General features: G+C 34.6%; 2 protein-coding genes and 1 long non-coding RNA gene across 3 annotated transcripts; 2 read left to right on the forward strand and 1 right to left on the reverse strand.

Moving 5' to 3' along the window:
- Window positions 1-1189: 1189 nt before the first annotated feature.
- LOC117333710 (glycine-rich cell wall structural protein 1-like) lies at window positions 1190-3711 on the reverse strand. The gene is made up of 4 exons (XM_033893132.1): window positions 3545-3711; window positions 2699-2765; window positions 1683-2147; window positions 1190-1273 (listed from the first exon to the last, which is right to left on the reverse strand). The coding sequence occupies exons 2-4, from the start codon at window positions 2751-2753 to the stop codon at window positions 1266-1268; spliced, it is 528 nt and encodes a 175-aa protein (XP_033749023.1). The 5' UTR covers window positions 2754-2765; window positions 3545-3711; the 3' UTR covers window positions 1190-1265.
- Window positions 3712-7561: 3850 nt separating this feature from the next.
- Window positions 7562-9333, forward strand: LOC117332810. Its single transcript, XR_004533788.1, has 3 exons — window positions 7562-7655; window positions 8727-8794; window positions 9222-9333. It is a non-coding gene; the product is annotated as an uncharacterized LOC117332810 (long non-coding RNA).
- Window positions 9334-10067: 734 nt separating this feature from the next.
- Window positions 10068-10607, forward strand: LOC117332209 (glycine-rich protein 23-like). Its single transcript, XM_033891093.1, has 2 exons — window positions 10068-10359; window positions 10600-10607. The coding sequence occupies exons 1-2, from the start codon at window positions 10068-10070 to the stop codon at window positions 10605-10607; spliced, it is 300 nt and encodes a 99-aa protein (XP_033746984.1).
- The last annotated feature ends 3464 nt before the right edge of the window (window positions 10608-14071 follow it).

Here is a 14071-nt window from a genome sequence, read left to right on the forward strand (position 1 = left end):
AGTCAGATGCTTGTTGATATTCTATTCCTTATGTGATATAAAGTCAGATGTTTGTTGATATCCTATTTCCTTATGTGATGTTAAGTCAGATGTTTGTTGACATTCTATTTCCTTGTAAGATATAAAGTCAGATGTTTGTTGATATTTATTTCCTTATGTGATATAAAGTCAGATGTTTGTTGATATCTATTTCCTTATGTGATATTAAGTCAGATGTTTGTTGACATTCTATTTACTTATGAGATATAAAGTAAGATGTTTGTTGATATTCTATTTCCTTATGTGATATAAAGTCAGATGTTTGTTGATATTCTATTTACTTATGAGATATGAAGTAAGATGTTTGTTGATATCTATTTACTTATGAGATATAAAGTCAGATGCTTGTTGACATTCTATTTCCTTATGTGATATGAAGTCAGATGTTTGTTGATATCTATTTCCTTGTAAGATATAAAGTCAGATGTTTGTTGATATTCTATTTCCTTATGCGATATAAAGCCAGGTGCTTGTTGATATTCTATTTCCTTATGTGATATGAAATCATATGTTTGTTTATATATATTTACTTATGTGATATAAAGTCATATGTTTGTTGATATCTATTTCCTTATACGATATAAAGTCAGATGCTTGTTGATATCTATTTCCTTATGCGATATGAAGTCAGATGTTTGTTGATATCTATTTCCTTATGCGATATGAAGTCAGATGTTTGTTGATATCTATTTCCTTATGCGATATGAAGTCAGATGTTTGTTGATATCTATTTCCTTATGTGATATAAAGTCAGATGTTTGTTGATATCTATTTCCTTATGCGATATAAAGTCAGATGTTTGTTGATATCTATTTCATTATGTGATATAAAGTCAGATGTTTGTTGATATCTATTTACTTATGCGATATGAAGTTAAATACTTGTTTATATCTATTTCCTTATGCGATATAAAGTCAGATGTTTGTTGATATGCCCAGTTGATCCATTGTCACTGTCAAAACTCCCATTTGAGATTGTGGTTATTACCCGAATTTGACGTAGGAGTATTTTGAAAGTTTCGTCTTCATTGAATTGAATTATGATTTCGTTATTATGTCGACATTCTTTGATCAGGGTTATTTGTTATGGTGGTAATTAAATTGGCCTTCAGCCTTGGTATTTGTAATATTTCTTATAACAAAGACAACAGTTGAATGCAATAGTCAATTTTTAATAGTAGTGTAACATATACATGTCATTTGGAGAAAGCAGAATCAGCCGGAGATTTAGTATCCTGAAACATAATGGTTGTACATGGATTAGTAATTAGAAATACTATACACATAAACGTCAGAACTATCCCTAGATATTTGAGATAAAGAAATACTAATTGTAGACAGCCCTTATCAATACATGAGGTTGAGGAAGCCCAATGTTTTATGCATTCGGTAGCTAGGTAAAGTATATCAAAATGTAATGTTGTATTCGAAATACTTCACGATTTCTTTTAATATGATAAATACTTGAGTGATATCGAAGTCTTGCCAGCATGCAATTTTGCTACATATATCTATTTTTAATGTGGAATGAACTTTTCAAAGATGTAGGGATAACTGCTTCTTGAATGCATGCTTAGTGAAATATGTACACGAAAATTTTAACTCTTTGTGAAATAAGACCATATATAAAAATGACATATTTACCTTTTCCTCCAAATCCACCTTGGCCGCCCATTCCTCCGCCCATTCCTCCGCCCATTCCTCCAAAACCTCCATTACCACCGCCCATTCCTCCGAAGCCACCTTTTCCACCGCCCATTCCTCCGAAGCCACCCTGGCCTCCCATTCCACCGCCGTTCATTCCACCGCCGTTCATTCCTCCGCCGTTCATTCCTCCGAATCCTCCTTGGCCTCCCATTCCACCTCCCATTCCTCCGAAGCCACCTTTTCCTCCTCCCATTCCTCCGAAGCCACCCTGGCCTCCCATTCCGCCGCCCATTCCTCCGAATCCACCCATTCCTCCGAATCCACCTTTACCCCCGCCCATTCCTCCGCCCATACCTCCGGCTCCGCCTCCGTTCATTCCTCCGCCCATACCTCCGGCTCCGCCTCCGTTCATTCCTCCTCCCATTCCAGTACCGCCCATACTTCCGGCACCGCCTCCATACCCTGTGAAATACAGATAAACAGATGTATTAATCAATAGATGTTACATATTAATTATGATACTTTTTAATGATGTGGCGTAAGTGGTATGGTCAATGCTTTACATCAGAACAGATTGATTTTTCATATTCATATTGCTTTAGCACAAGAAACATCTTTATTTGAAAACATTTACGACCAACTTTGTTTGCAAGAGTTTTTCTTGTGTTATATGTCCAACTACGTTCCCATAGCAGTGCAAATTCCTTTTCGACAAGGGATCGAGGGATATTACTAGTCAGACTCGATTACATGCCCTAGTGCCATTTCTCTCCGCTAGGCTGCGCTGATGAAGATAAATATCAGATCGCAGCCAAGCGGAAAGTAGAAACACCTCGACTGACTACCCAGTATATGTTACAAGTTTGTACTTCCATATTGAATTCGTATATATAGAGCTTCGCGTCATACCTATGCTTAATTTAAGAAAGAAGAAAGAAACGGATTCATCACGACTGTTCAGGACATATATGTTCAGGACAGTACAGTTTAGGACACAGATGTTTAGGACAAACCTGCAGCACTGACGGCGGCAACAAGACAAACGGCAAGACAGATGTAGGTGTTCATCTTGAGGATGATCTGTGGACAAATAAATCAATAAACTCAATACATTTGATGGTTTTATTCTATTTTAGCATACTTAAAGTTTAGCATAAAGCCGAATTTATTAACAGATTAGCACAATGATGAATTACGCTCACAGTACTAGCTGTTGAAAACTATATACCGAAATATCGCAATCATAATTTATCGGGAAATGTTTTCAGCGCAAATTGCGCGAAAATAAGGTAACCGCTAAAATATGTTCACTTACAGTACTGTAAGAAGTTCAAGAAACCTAACAATTGTATCTTCCAGATAGCTATTGTTTTTTGTAGACAGAACTATCTAGACTCTACAGTTTAAGCTTTTTGTGAAGTTTAGCACTACATGTTGCCTAGAGGCTGATTTATAATTGTTTTCCATACATATACTGTACTGGAATTTGAAATGGTGAATCATAAAAATGGCGACATTAAGTAAAACGTTTAACAAATTTAGTTACGTCACTTCGTTTTGCTGCATTCTATATATTGTTTAGAATAAATGTCATGTTGCTGTAGGAAATACGTGTGAAATCTTGAAGAATATACTAGCTTATGCTAAAGCTTAATATAGATACTGTATAAATCGTCATTTCGTTCTTGATGTAACCACTATACTACTAGCATACGCCTAAATCTCATGTGTATGAACACATCAGAACAAATATGAACTTAAAAGATGATACTAAAGAATATCAGGGTATCTGAGGAGACTAAGTTGTCATTAGCCCTTACTAAGTTATACATATAGGAACACCGAAGAAGTAAGCTTACCTGGTAGATCAGGAGAGGATATCAGCTGGTGGTTGAAGGTTCTAGGAAGCTGTGGTGATTTCTAACCTGTTAGATAGCCACTATTTATACAGTTTGTAACGGAAATCTGGTCACCACAAATATGTAAGAGAAACACATCATCGATTGATAACATAATTTACATCCTTTTAAAATCGTCGCATTTTGTTTTAACTTCTTTAATGTCGACATTGGAATCTGTTAAGATGTCTATATTACATGTTAACTGCACGTGTAAACACAGCACGTACCTGAGAATGTGCACTGCGCTTTGAAGATGTCGATTGCATTGGCTTGTTTTCTGTACGTGCTAGTTTAGTGTTATCGAGGATAAACACAATGTAGGGCTGACTTTGAATTCACAGTGTTAAAGAATAAAGGAGGCACGTGTTTTGCAAATTTTAAAGTGATTATTTTTAGGTTGTTGATTTTTGTTGTTGTTGTTGTCGTAAAAGTTCAATAATACGTTCAATTTTTTGTATTATTTTAGTATTTTTCATTTCTTTACACTTATAATATACTCCAGGGACGGATAGCATTTTGTTACTATTCTCAACTTAGATCTTTTCATTGCAAGACATCATTTTGATATTTAAATTCAATTTATGCATGGTTATCTATTAGTTTCCAAACTATCCAAAACACTACTCTCAAATTTACTATTATGTCTAAAAGAATATTTTTTGTTTATTAAAAACAACAAAGATTACAGACATAACAATGGAACCATAATTCGTGGATAAGGCTATATAATCAGGGGATATACTTAATTTCAAATAATTTTCGTCCGTGTGTCTTCTGCTTGGGACACATTGAAAGACAATAGTTCTCGAAAGCCTGTTAAATAATGTACATGTAGTTGAATCGGTGATATAGAATTTGTATTTATAAAAATTACCCAAGTTTCAATTCAGTTGTATTTTACGTAAAACCTATTTCTGATATAAAAAAAACTTCAGATCTATCGAATTGTTTTAATTTGGAATAACATTTACAAGTTATTGTATAAAAGATATTTTAAAAGTATGACTCTTGTGATATAGTTGAAGAAACGTGACTCGGTATTATAATAGGTTTAGTAGGGGTAGAGTCGTAGGTAAAGTAGTAGGTAAAGTAGTAGATAAAGTATTAGGTAAAGCAGTAGGTAAAGTAGCAGATAAAGTAGAAGATAAAATGGTAGGTAAAGTATTAGGTAAAGTAGTAGGTAAAATAATAGGTAAAGTAGAGGTAGAGTAGTAGGTAAAGTAGTAGGTAAAGTAAAGGTAACTTAGTAGGTAAAGTAGTAGGTAAAGTAATAGGTAAAGTAGAGGTAGAGTAGTAGGTAATGTAGCAGGTAAAGTAGTAGGTAAAGTAGAAGTAAAGTAGTAGGTAAATATGGTAGGTAAAGTAGAGGTAAAAGTAGTAGGTAGAGTAGTAGGTAAAGTAGTAGGTAAAGTAGTAGGTAAAGTAGAGGTAAAGTAGTAGGTAAAGTAGAGGTAAAGTAGTAGGTAAAGTAGAGGTAAAGTAGAGGTAAAGTAGAGGTAAAGTAGTAGGTAAAGTAGAGGTAGAGTAGTAGGTAAAGTAGTAGGTAAAGTAGTAGGTAAAGTAGAAGTAAAGTAGTAGGTAAAGTAGTAGGTAAAGTAGTAGGTAAAGTAGTAGGTAAATAATAGGTAAAGTAGTAGGTAAAGTAGTAGGTAAAATAATAGGTAAAGTAGTAGGTAAAATAATAGGTAAAGTAGTAGGTAAAGTAGTAGGTAAAGTAGTAGGTAAAGTAAAGGTAACTTAGTAGGTAAAGTAGTAGGTAAAGTAATAGGTAAAGTAGAGGTAGAGTAGTAGGTAATGTAGCAGGTAAAGTAGTAGGTAAAGTAGTAGGTAAAGTAAAGGTAACTTAGTAGGTAAAGTAGTAGGTAAAGTAATAGGTAAAGTAGAGGTAGAGTAGTAGGTAATGTAGCAGGTAAAGTAGTAGGTAAAGTAGAAGTAAAGTAGTAGGTAAAGTGGTAGGTAAAGTAGAGGTAAAGTAGTAGGTAAAGTAATAGGTAAAGTAGAGGTAGAGTAGTAGGTAATGTAGCAGGTAAAGTAGTAGGTAAAGTAGAAGTAAATTAGTAGGTAAAGTAGAGGTAAAGTAGCAGGTAAAGTAGTAGGTAAAGTAGAGGTAAAGTAGAGGTAAAGTAGTAGGTAAAGTAATAGGTAAAGTAGAGGTAGAGTAGTAGGTAATGTAGTAGGTAAAGTAGTAGGTAAAGTAGAAGTAAAGTAGTAGGTAAAGTAGAGGTAAAGTAGCAGGTAAAGTAGTAGGTAAAGTAGTAGGTAAAGTAGTAGGTAAAGTAGTAGGTTAAGTAGTAGGTAAAGTAGTAGAGGTAAAGTAGTAGGTAAAGTAGTAGGTAAAGTAGAGGTAAAGTAGAGGTAAAGTAGTAGGTAAAGAAGAAGGTAAAGTAGTAGAGGTAAATTAGAAGATAAAGTAGTAGGTAAAGTAGAAGTAAAGTAGTAGGTAAAGTAGAGGTAAAGTAGCAGGTAAAGTAGTAGGTAAAGTAGTAGGTAAAGTAGTAGGTAAAGTAGTAGGTTAAGTAGCAGGTAAAGTAGTAGAGGTAAATTAGAAGATAAAGTAGTAGGTAAAGTAGAGGTAAAGTAGAGATAAAGTAGTAGGTAAAGTAGAGTTAAAGTAGTAATTAAGTAGTAGGTAGAGTAGTAGGTAAAGTAGTAGGTAAAGTAGTAGGTAAAGTAGTAGGTAAAGTAGTAGGTAAAGTAGTAGGTAAAGTAGAGTTAAAGTAGTAATTAAGTAGTAGGTAGCTCTTTTTTATTATAATAGATCCATTTATGTATCATTATAGCAGAATATACTATTTTGCCTGTTAATGTTCTTAAGATGCCATGAAAATGTAATAAAACTAGTTATACCTGAATGCTATCTCTTTGAGATGATGGATGACTATAACATACACATATATATACATTTATAAGAAACTTTGATGTTATTACAAGCATTTCACGTCCGGTAGTGACATTAGAAACAGAAGACAACAAAACAGGGAGAACAGACAGATAAGAAGGAAAATTCACAAAAAATGTTTTTTATGCTTTCTTTATACCAGGGACATACATTGTTTGTACGTCCCTGTTTATACCATGTAAAATATATGATGTGCTGATTAATTTAGGAGATTGCTGAGTTTGCATATGTATACTTGTATTATGGAAAGGACATTGGTTAGTTGTGATAACTTTCGTCCGACGAACCATTGTTTAAAGTTTATGCAATAAAATTGATTTAAATTTTTTATTTAAATTATAAATATGAACAAATTATGCGAGAGGACATTTGGACTTTTGTCAAAAAGAAAAAAAAGGAAAAAAAGATATTGAATACTGAATACGGTATTTAATTCATGCGACACATTAAACTAAAAGCTAACCTATTAATTTATCATGATTGTGCTCAAAACTCATGAATACATTTGATTTGAAATTTTATCCAGCAGTTAATATAGTCATATCAATTGAAGATGCTACTTCACCGACAAATAACTATGATCACGTGAAAAAAAGAAAAGGTTGTTATATATTTTATACAATGTCACAAGTGACATGCTTTCTACTGTTACCACCATCCTACAATTAAATCTTCTTTTATCTTTTAATCAGCAATTCATTGTACTCAGAATTTTTTTTGCTATGCTTCTATATTTTGTAAGTAAGTACGGGTTATTCTTATAAGTAGTCATTATAACTATATTTTGCCGTTTTGTTGTATCAATTAGGTAAAATTATTCACGCTGTGTTCCATTCTATTTGTTTAGAATAAGATGTAATAGACGGTCATTAATGTCAAAACGAGGTAACGATGGCCACATTAGGGAAACTAATGGGTTTAACGACCGTCTTGTACATGTGGCTGCTGTTAGATAAAAGTTTGAGCTAGGCCATTTATAGAAACTGTGACTATTTAGTGTTCAATACAGGGAAATGTGGATGTTTTACAGTTGTGCATGATCTGACCTTGCTATTTCAATGACCCTGCATTTACAGACTTCCGTCTCGCACTGTATAAATAGAAGTTGTATCCATTCATTCACCGCACCACGTCTCCAGTTACTCACCCTTTGTCTTCTCGTCCAGTCCGGTGAGTGTTTATATTGGTCTTCGTTCGTTGTCTTACTACAACGTATAGATGATGTTTAATAAGCAAAAAGCTGATAGAATATTATTATTGCAATTATATGGAATCATGGACAGGGTATGGCAGCCATATATTGCCGCTTTGTCCATATTCGATTTATCTTGTGTCCAGAATATTTTATAGACAGAATAAACATAAACAGAAAGAACTGATTCAAGATTGGTTTTCGTATGCACGTAAAATTGTATATTTAAACGTTGTTAAATCGAATTTTACGGCACCCGTGAAAATAATTTTTCATGACCAAAATCCGTTATATATATATATACAAATGTATATTTTTTCCATCTGGACTATGTTCCGACTCCGCCTTCTAACTAAGCCTTTATCAACACACAATCACAGATATTGTACATGTTACAAAAACGTTGATAGACCATATAAATGTACATTTTTATACTTAATGAAAGTAATGTATTATCTTGGCGTGTTTTAATATGTTTTTTTTTCTTAATATGACGCGACATGCTTCTGAACATTATTTATAGTTTAGCACAGAAATTCATGCAGTTTTATGACACATTTAAGAGTAGTTTATTATTTAATGAAACAATCCAAATATCTTGAGACAACGAAGGAAAGTAACCATGGAAATGATATGTTCTGCAGTAGTTGGGTTGAACATCTTGCACATTGTAGTGGATTTTTTTTGAACTATATTTTAACATTTTTTGAAGACAGTGCTTTCGTCTATATCTGGTTAACTATGTATGTACTACGTAAACATGAAATACTAATTGAATTAACCTGAATTTTACGCTTCAGTGATTTGTTCAAGATAATTATAATGGTGACAGACGTTCGAATTCAGAAATATTTTTCATTTTTTGTTTTGTTTCATTATGTGAAATACTAACATGTGGAGCTAAATTGATGGTGCTTTCAGAAATTAGCATGATATCCATGCAGTACTCGATTAGGTATTGTGTATTATGATTAAACTAGAAGAAACGTCCTGATATTTTTTTATTGATATCAACATCAATATCATATGAAGTGCCGTCTCCATTTCAGAAGAAACCCCACAATGAACACCTACATCTGTCTGGCTTCATGCCTTTTGGTGGCCGTAAGCGCTGCAGGTAAATCGTGCAATACAGCAAACCGAACCTAATATCATCTTTTTAACATTATTTGAAACATATTCTTATATCAATGAATTACTAGTAACTCACTTTGAAGAATTCATGGATTATCTTTAAGACTTAGCGATTGTAAATGTCAATGCACAAATATTTTTGACAGTACAAATAACATATATGACTGTGTTGCTCGAACTGTACGGCGGAGAGTTCTCATCTAGAATTGGCTATGTACCCATGTATACTATACTTATCTGTAAGTTTACCAACACTCCGTATCCTGAGCTGATTGTCAAAACGGAAGTGATTTTGGGATCTTTTGTTTTTCTCGGGTTTGTGGTTAAGAATTATGTACAGACATTATGTATACCTACATGACATATAAGTTTATTGTACCTGTGTAATCTAATACGTGTATCTTTGACAGGTTATGGAAGTGGATCCGGAAATGGATTTGGTAATGGCGGCGGAAATGGATTCGGAAACGGAAACGGTTACGGAAACGGCAATGGCGCCGGAAATGGAGGATCTGGATTTGGACGTGAGTGTGAATTGAATAGATTGCAGAAGTGAATAATATGTTTTGTGAAGAATAACATATCGTAAGATCGATAAACTAGTATATATATTTAAAGATATGTTTATGTTAGTGAATGCTTCAGCCGATATTATAAGTAACAGAATTTGCATATCACACTTGAAGCTACCTGGGTATCTAACAAGATGTATGGTATCTATATTATATTATATTTATTGTATTAATATATATTAATCTATATTTTGTTTATGAGAATTTAGATTTACCCTGATCGGATTGAATTTTGAAGTTGAATTGAAGTTTAAAACAAGTTTTTTGTACAAATTATCAAAAAATATCAACGCTAATTTTGTTCTTTTATTTCAGGATATAGAAGAGCAGGTGGGTATCAACGATTTTCATGTCGTTTGTTTCCTTTTGTCGATTGAAATTAGGTTTTCCCTATATGTAATTATAGATATGATATCATTATGTGTCAAAATCAAGAACCTTCTGATCGAAGTTTGTACTTAGAATTAACAAATGACTCCACTGAAATGAAGGTTATAGTAGCATATTACTGTTGAAACTATTGTTCAATGATACATACGATATCAGCTCATTTATCTACTATCAATATAAATGTTTACCCTAGGATACGGAGGTGGTGCCGGAAGTATGGGCGGAGGATTTGGTGGCTCTGGAATGGGAGGAAAAGGTGGATTCGGAGGAATGAACGGCGGCGGATTCGGAGGAATGAACGGCGGTGGAATGGGAGGAATAAACGGCGGTGGAATGGGAGGAATGAACGGCGGTGGAATGGGAGGAATGAACGGCGGTGGAATGGGAGGCAAAGGAGGATTCGGAGGGATGAACGGCGGTGGATTCGGAGGAATGAACGGAGGCGGATTCGGAGGAATGAACGGCGGTGGAATGGGAAGCAAAGGAGGATTCGGAGGAATGAACGGCGGTGGATTCGGAGGAATGAACGGAGGCGGATTCGGAGGAATGGGCGGTGGAATGGGAGGTGGAATGGGCGGTGGAAAAGGTAGTTACATAATTGTCGGTTTTTTATTATCCACGTTTGGCGTTTCTACCGGTTCTATTATATGAAATAGTTATGATATTATTTAATTATACTATTTTTAATAATACTTCGATATTATATTATTCATGATGATCAATTGCAGCTTTACGTGCTTTGATTATTTTGTAAATGATAAAACGCACATATTATACTTGACTTGTGTATTGAATTCTAACCAGGTATGCCTTGTTTTACTTCCAGGATATTAGATGACCTGCTTGTCCCTTTGCTATTTTACATAATCATAATGTAGATACAAATAAAATATTTAAATATTCCATTTTCTTGTTTGTATATGTTTATTTTTATCGAACATAGAGGAATCTTTATTACCGTATGTTCGAGTACAACAAATTAAAAATACAGTGAAACGTATCATGAACAACTTGATAATTCGATGTCCCTATGCAATTTAGCTCCTAGTACAATAGGCGAGGATTGCTCTAGAGTGTTCTCTGACGTTTTTTATTGACGGTAATTCCATTTCCATCTTAACTTCCATCTCAATGTCGCTGCTTATCTGACTTGGAGAAGTTGAAATTATCAGGGAAGAAAACGCATTGTCATTCTTTGACCTTTTCCTCGCGAGCGATTTAACATTGGTGTTGACTTGTTCAGTTTCTTTGTCCCAGGATATTGTGGGCGAGGATGGTGATGGACAATCATGTAAAGCCAGCAAGTAAATGCTTTCTTTTCTTTTAAATAAAAAGTGTCGTTTTGTGAGTTGTTATTCATAAGTATCCCTGCTTCAACGGATTCAAAATAAAATTCCCCGGTTCACCCTCCAGTCAGTTCCTTTATCAATTTACCCCTTCTGCATATTCTATTCGCAATTTTGAGTATTGTGTTTTGATAACTGCCAGGACTAATATTACATAAAATGGTCAAGTGTATTCTGCCAAACTTTGGTTAGCAAATCAGCATAAAGAATGGCAAGATATAACTTTAAGAAAGAGACAATGAAGTTGCGACGAAAATATCTCAATTATTGAATATGACTATTTAGAAAATTTTATTGGAAAATAGTCCTGTCTTCACTTCTGAATTGACCGTGAACGCCCCTTTTGTAAATTGATATGCATTCTATGACAATACTTAACCGTAAGCATTTGTGGAGGAGAGCATTAGAGAGTAATCTGGGTTTTATAACGCCCTTTTCAATCCTGACAGGTAAGAACACCTCAGACTTATGTCTCTTGTTTGGATAAGTTAGATATATAGTAACTAAGATTAACGAGTTTAAAAAGATAATGGATCATATTATTATAACCCCTTCTCTGTCATGGGGTATCAATTAATTGATTCGAATAATGGCTACATAGGCTCATCAGCTTGATTTGTTGCGAAGACATTTTCTAATCAATTGATCAATTGGCCAGGCTATTGAAACCAAAGAAATGAGACCAGACCAGACCAGACCAGACTATGTTTTAAAGTATGCCTTTAAATATCTTTTAAAAGCAGATTTTTGCATGATACAGTATATGCTAATATAGGTGTTTAGTCCTTCTAGGACTCTTTAGTTATTATCAAAAGTGGCAATCCAGATGGCGAATCAGGAAAATCGAAATCGGCCGCGAAAAAATCTTTAAAATATAGCAAAAAGAATAAATTAGAGTTAATGTATTAACTTGGCATGATAGTCAATTGCATATTTATCGATATTTATAAAGGAAAATGTTTGGCTATTCTGAAGAAGGAAAATACACAAAGAATCATTTTGATTTTTAACAGATGTATATGATATTCATTAAAGTTCTTTTCACAACAATAATTCATCAAAATCATGGATTTACAAACATCATGTATGGGGTTCCTGGTTCTCGGGATTGAACAGATGCATGTTTCTCTCATATCTCGCCATGTTGGATAGAGTTTGCCCATGTAAGAAAGCTATGTAAGATAAATCTATCTTTCATAGCATTTCACGCGCGCGGAGTAATCTGCGTTCAAGGGGGACAACTCTTACAAAGTCTACATCCGACAGTCCTTAGATTTATTATATCGTCGGTGTCGGTTTTGAAACGTTGGATTTAACTATACAAATACATACATTCTGAGATAAATATATATCATATCAGCAATAAACCAATAGGGCTACACGGTTAAACGATTAGACATTTCATATGAGCGAAAATATAACTCCGTTACTGTACTGACTATGCCTACAGGCCTGTTGTAACAGTTACAGTACTGTACAGTACAGACTTATCCGAAGGGTTCTGATGTTAATATCGCCTTACAAGCTGCCTTGTCGCTACGTAGTAAGATCGTCAGAAAATTCGGACTAAGTACAGACGGGCTTACCCTACAGGTTTGTCATTTGCCATTAAAAACATGCAAACACACACAATCACATGGCAATGATAGGAAGTTGAATAAAAGCCATAAATAAAAAAAAGTTTTTAAAAAAGAAAATGTCGAACATCACAACCGATGAAATGGTTCCGTTTGCGTCAGCATAGGGGCCTACTCAGTAATTAACCTGCGTATTTGGAAATTGGAAATTGGCTCTTAAATGAACAAACATTCGGTAAAAAGAAATATTTATTTTAATTGTAACACAGAAAAGATTGAATACTCGTATCGAGTCACTGTTCGCTGGTTCACACATGAAATCACCGTGAATTTAAAATTACCACCCACGAAACATCGCCCCGTCATGGCGATCGAGATCGACATCACTCCCAATAGCTTTGAACTATGAATGGAATTCCAATAACAGTCGTGACGTCATGCAGTGACGTAGTATTTCATAAAAAATGTGACTTGGCAATAAAAAGTACAGTGTGTTCCGTGAAATGATCAAATATGTCGAGGTGCAAATCAAATCATATGCAAAATTGGAAAACTCATTTCAGCGTTGGATTTTTCAAAGTATTGTTGATAGAAATTCTTTTGCTCGGATGTTGACAATTTGATCACGGCCACGTCAAAAGTCGGTCAAGTTACGGCAATTTTTATCGGCGAATTCATTCGTACATCACCTAACCACAAAAGGAATGAAATTTGTGTGCAAAGTATTTTTAGTAAAAATGTCAAATTAAACCATTAAAAAAAATGAAGAAAATGGATGGCTGAGGGAACCTTTCAACAGAAATTTGGTAGTGATTTGAGGTTTGGTTTGTTTTTGTTTAACGTCCTATGAACAGCCAGGGTCATTTTAAGGACGTGCCAAGTTTTGGAGGTGGAGGAAAGCCGGAGTACCCGGAGAAAAACCATCGGCCTACAGTCAGTACCTGGTAACTGCCCCGAACTCGCAACCCAGAGGTGGAGGGCTAGTGATAATGTGTCGGGACACCTTAACCACTCGGCCACCGCGGCCCCTTATTGATATGAGAGAAACAGACTCTTTCATTATGTGTGTATGTAGGATAGGGATATTCCTCCCTCGGGGTCACAAAATGTAGTAAAGCCCTCGGCAAGCCTCGGGTTTCACCACATTTTGTGCCCCCTCGGGTGGAATATCCCTATCCTACATATACACATATGAAAGAGTCTTATAATATGTTGCTGAATCTGTTAAGACTTGACATCTAAATGATTTATTTTGACAGGGTTTATTTTACTCTATAGATATATTTTCGTCTTGTCTATAACTAGGTTATTGGCCATATCCTTTCCGCATTAATTGCTTTTTATAATTCCAATATATTGATAAGTACGATCTAGA

The sequence above is a fragment of the Pecten maximus genome, chromosome 8, assembly GCF_902652985.1.
Source record: "Pecten maximus chromosome 8, xPecMax1.1, whole genome shotgun sequence".
In the NCBI taxonomy this organism is placed as follows: Eukaryota; Metazoa; Mollusca; class Bivalvia; order Pectinida; family Pectinidae; genus Pecten; species Pecten maximus.

Bases quoted from the DNA above. Each gene is read 5' to 3' on its own strand.
- LOC117333710 (XM_033893132.1), bottom strand. From the start codon at position 2,753: ATGAACACCTACATCTGTCTTGCCGTTTGTCTTGTTGCCGCCGTCAGT. The intron at 2,148-2,698 runs GTTTGTCCTAAA...TGTATTTCACAG, and splicing joins TGCCGCCGTCAGTGCTGCAG to GGTATGGAGGCGGTGCCGGA.
- LOC117332209 (XM_033891093.1), top strand. From the start codon at position 10,068: ATGAACGGCGGTGGAATGGGAGGAATAAACGGCGGTGGAATGGGAGGA.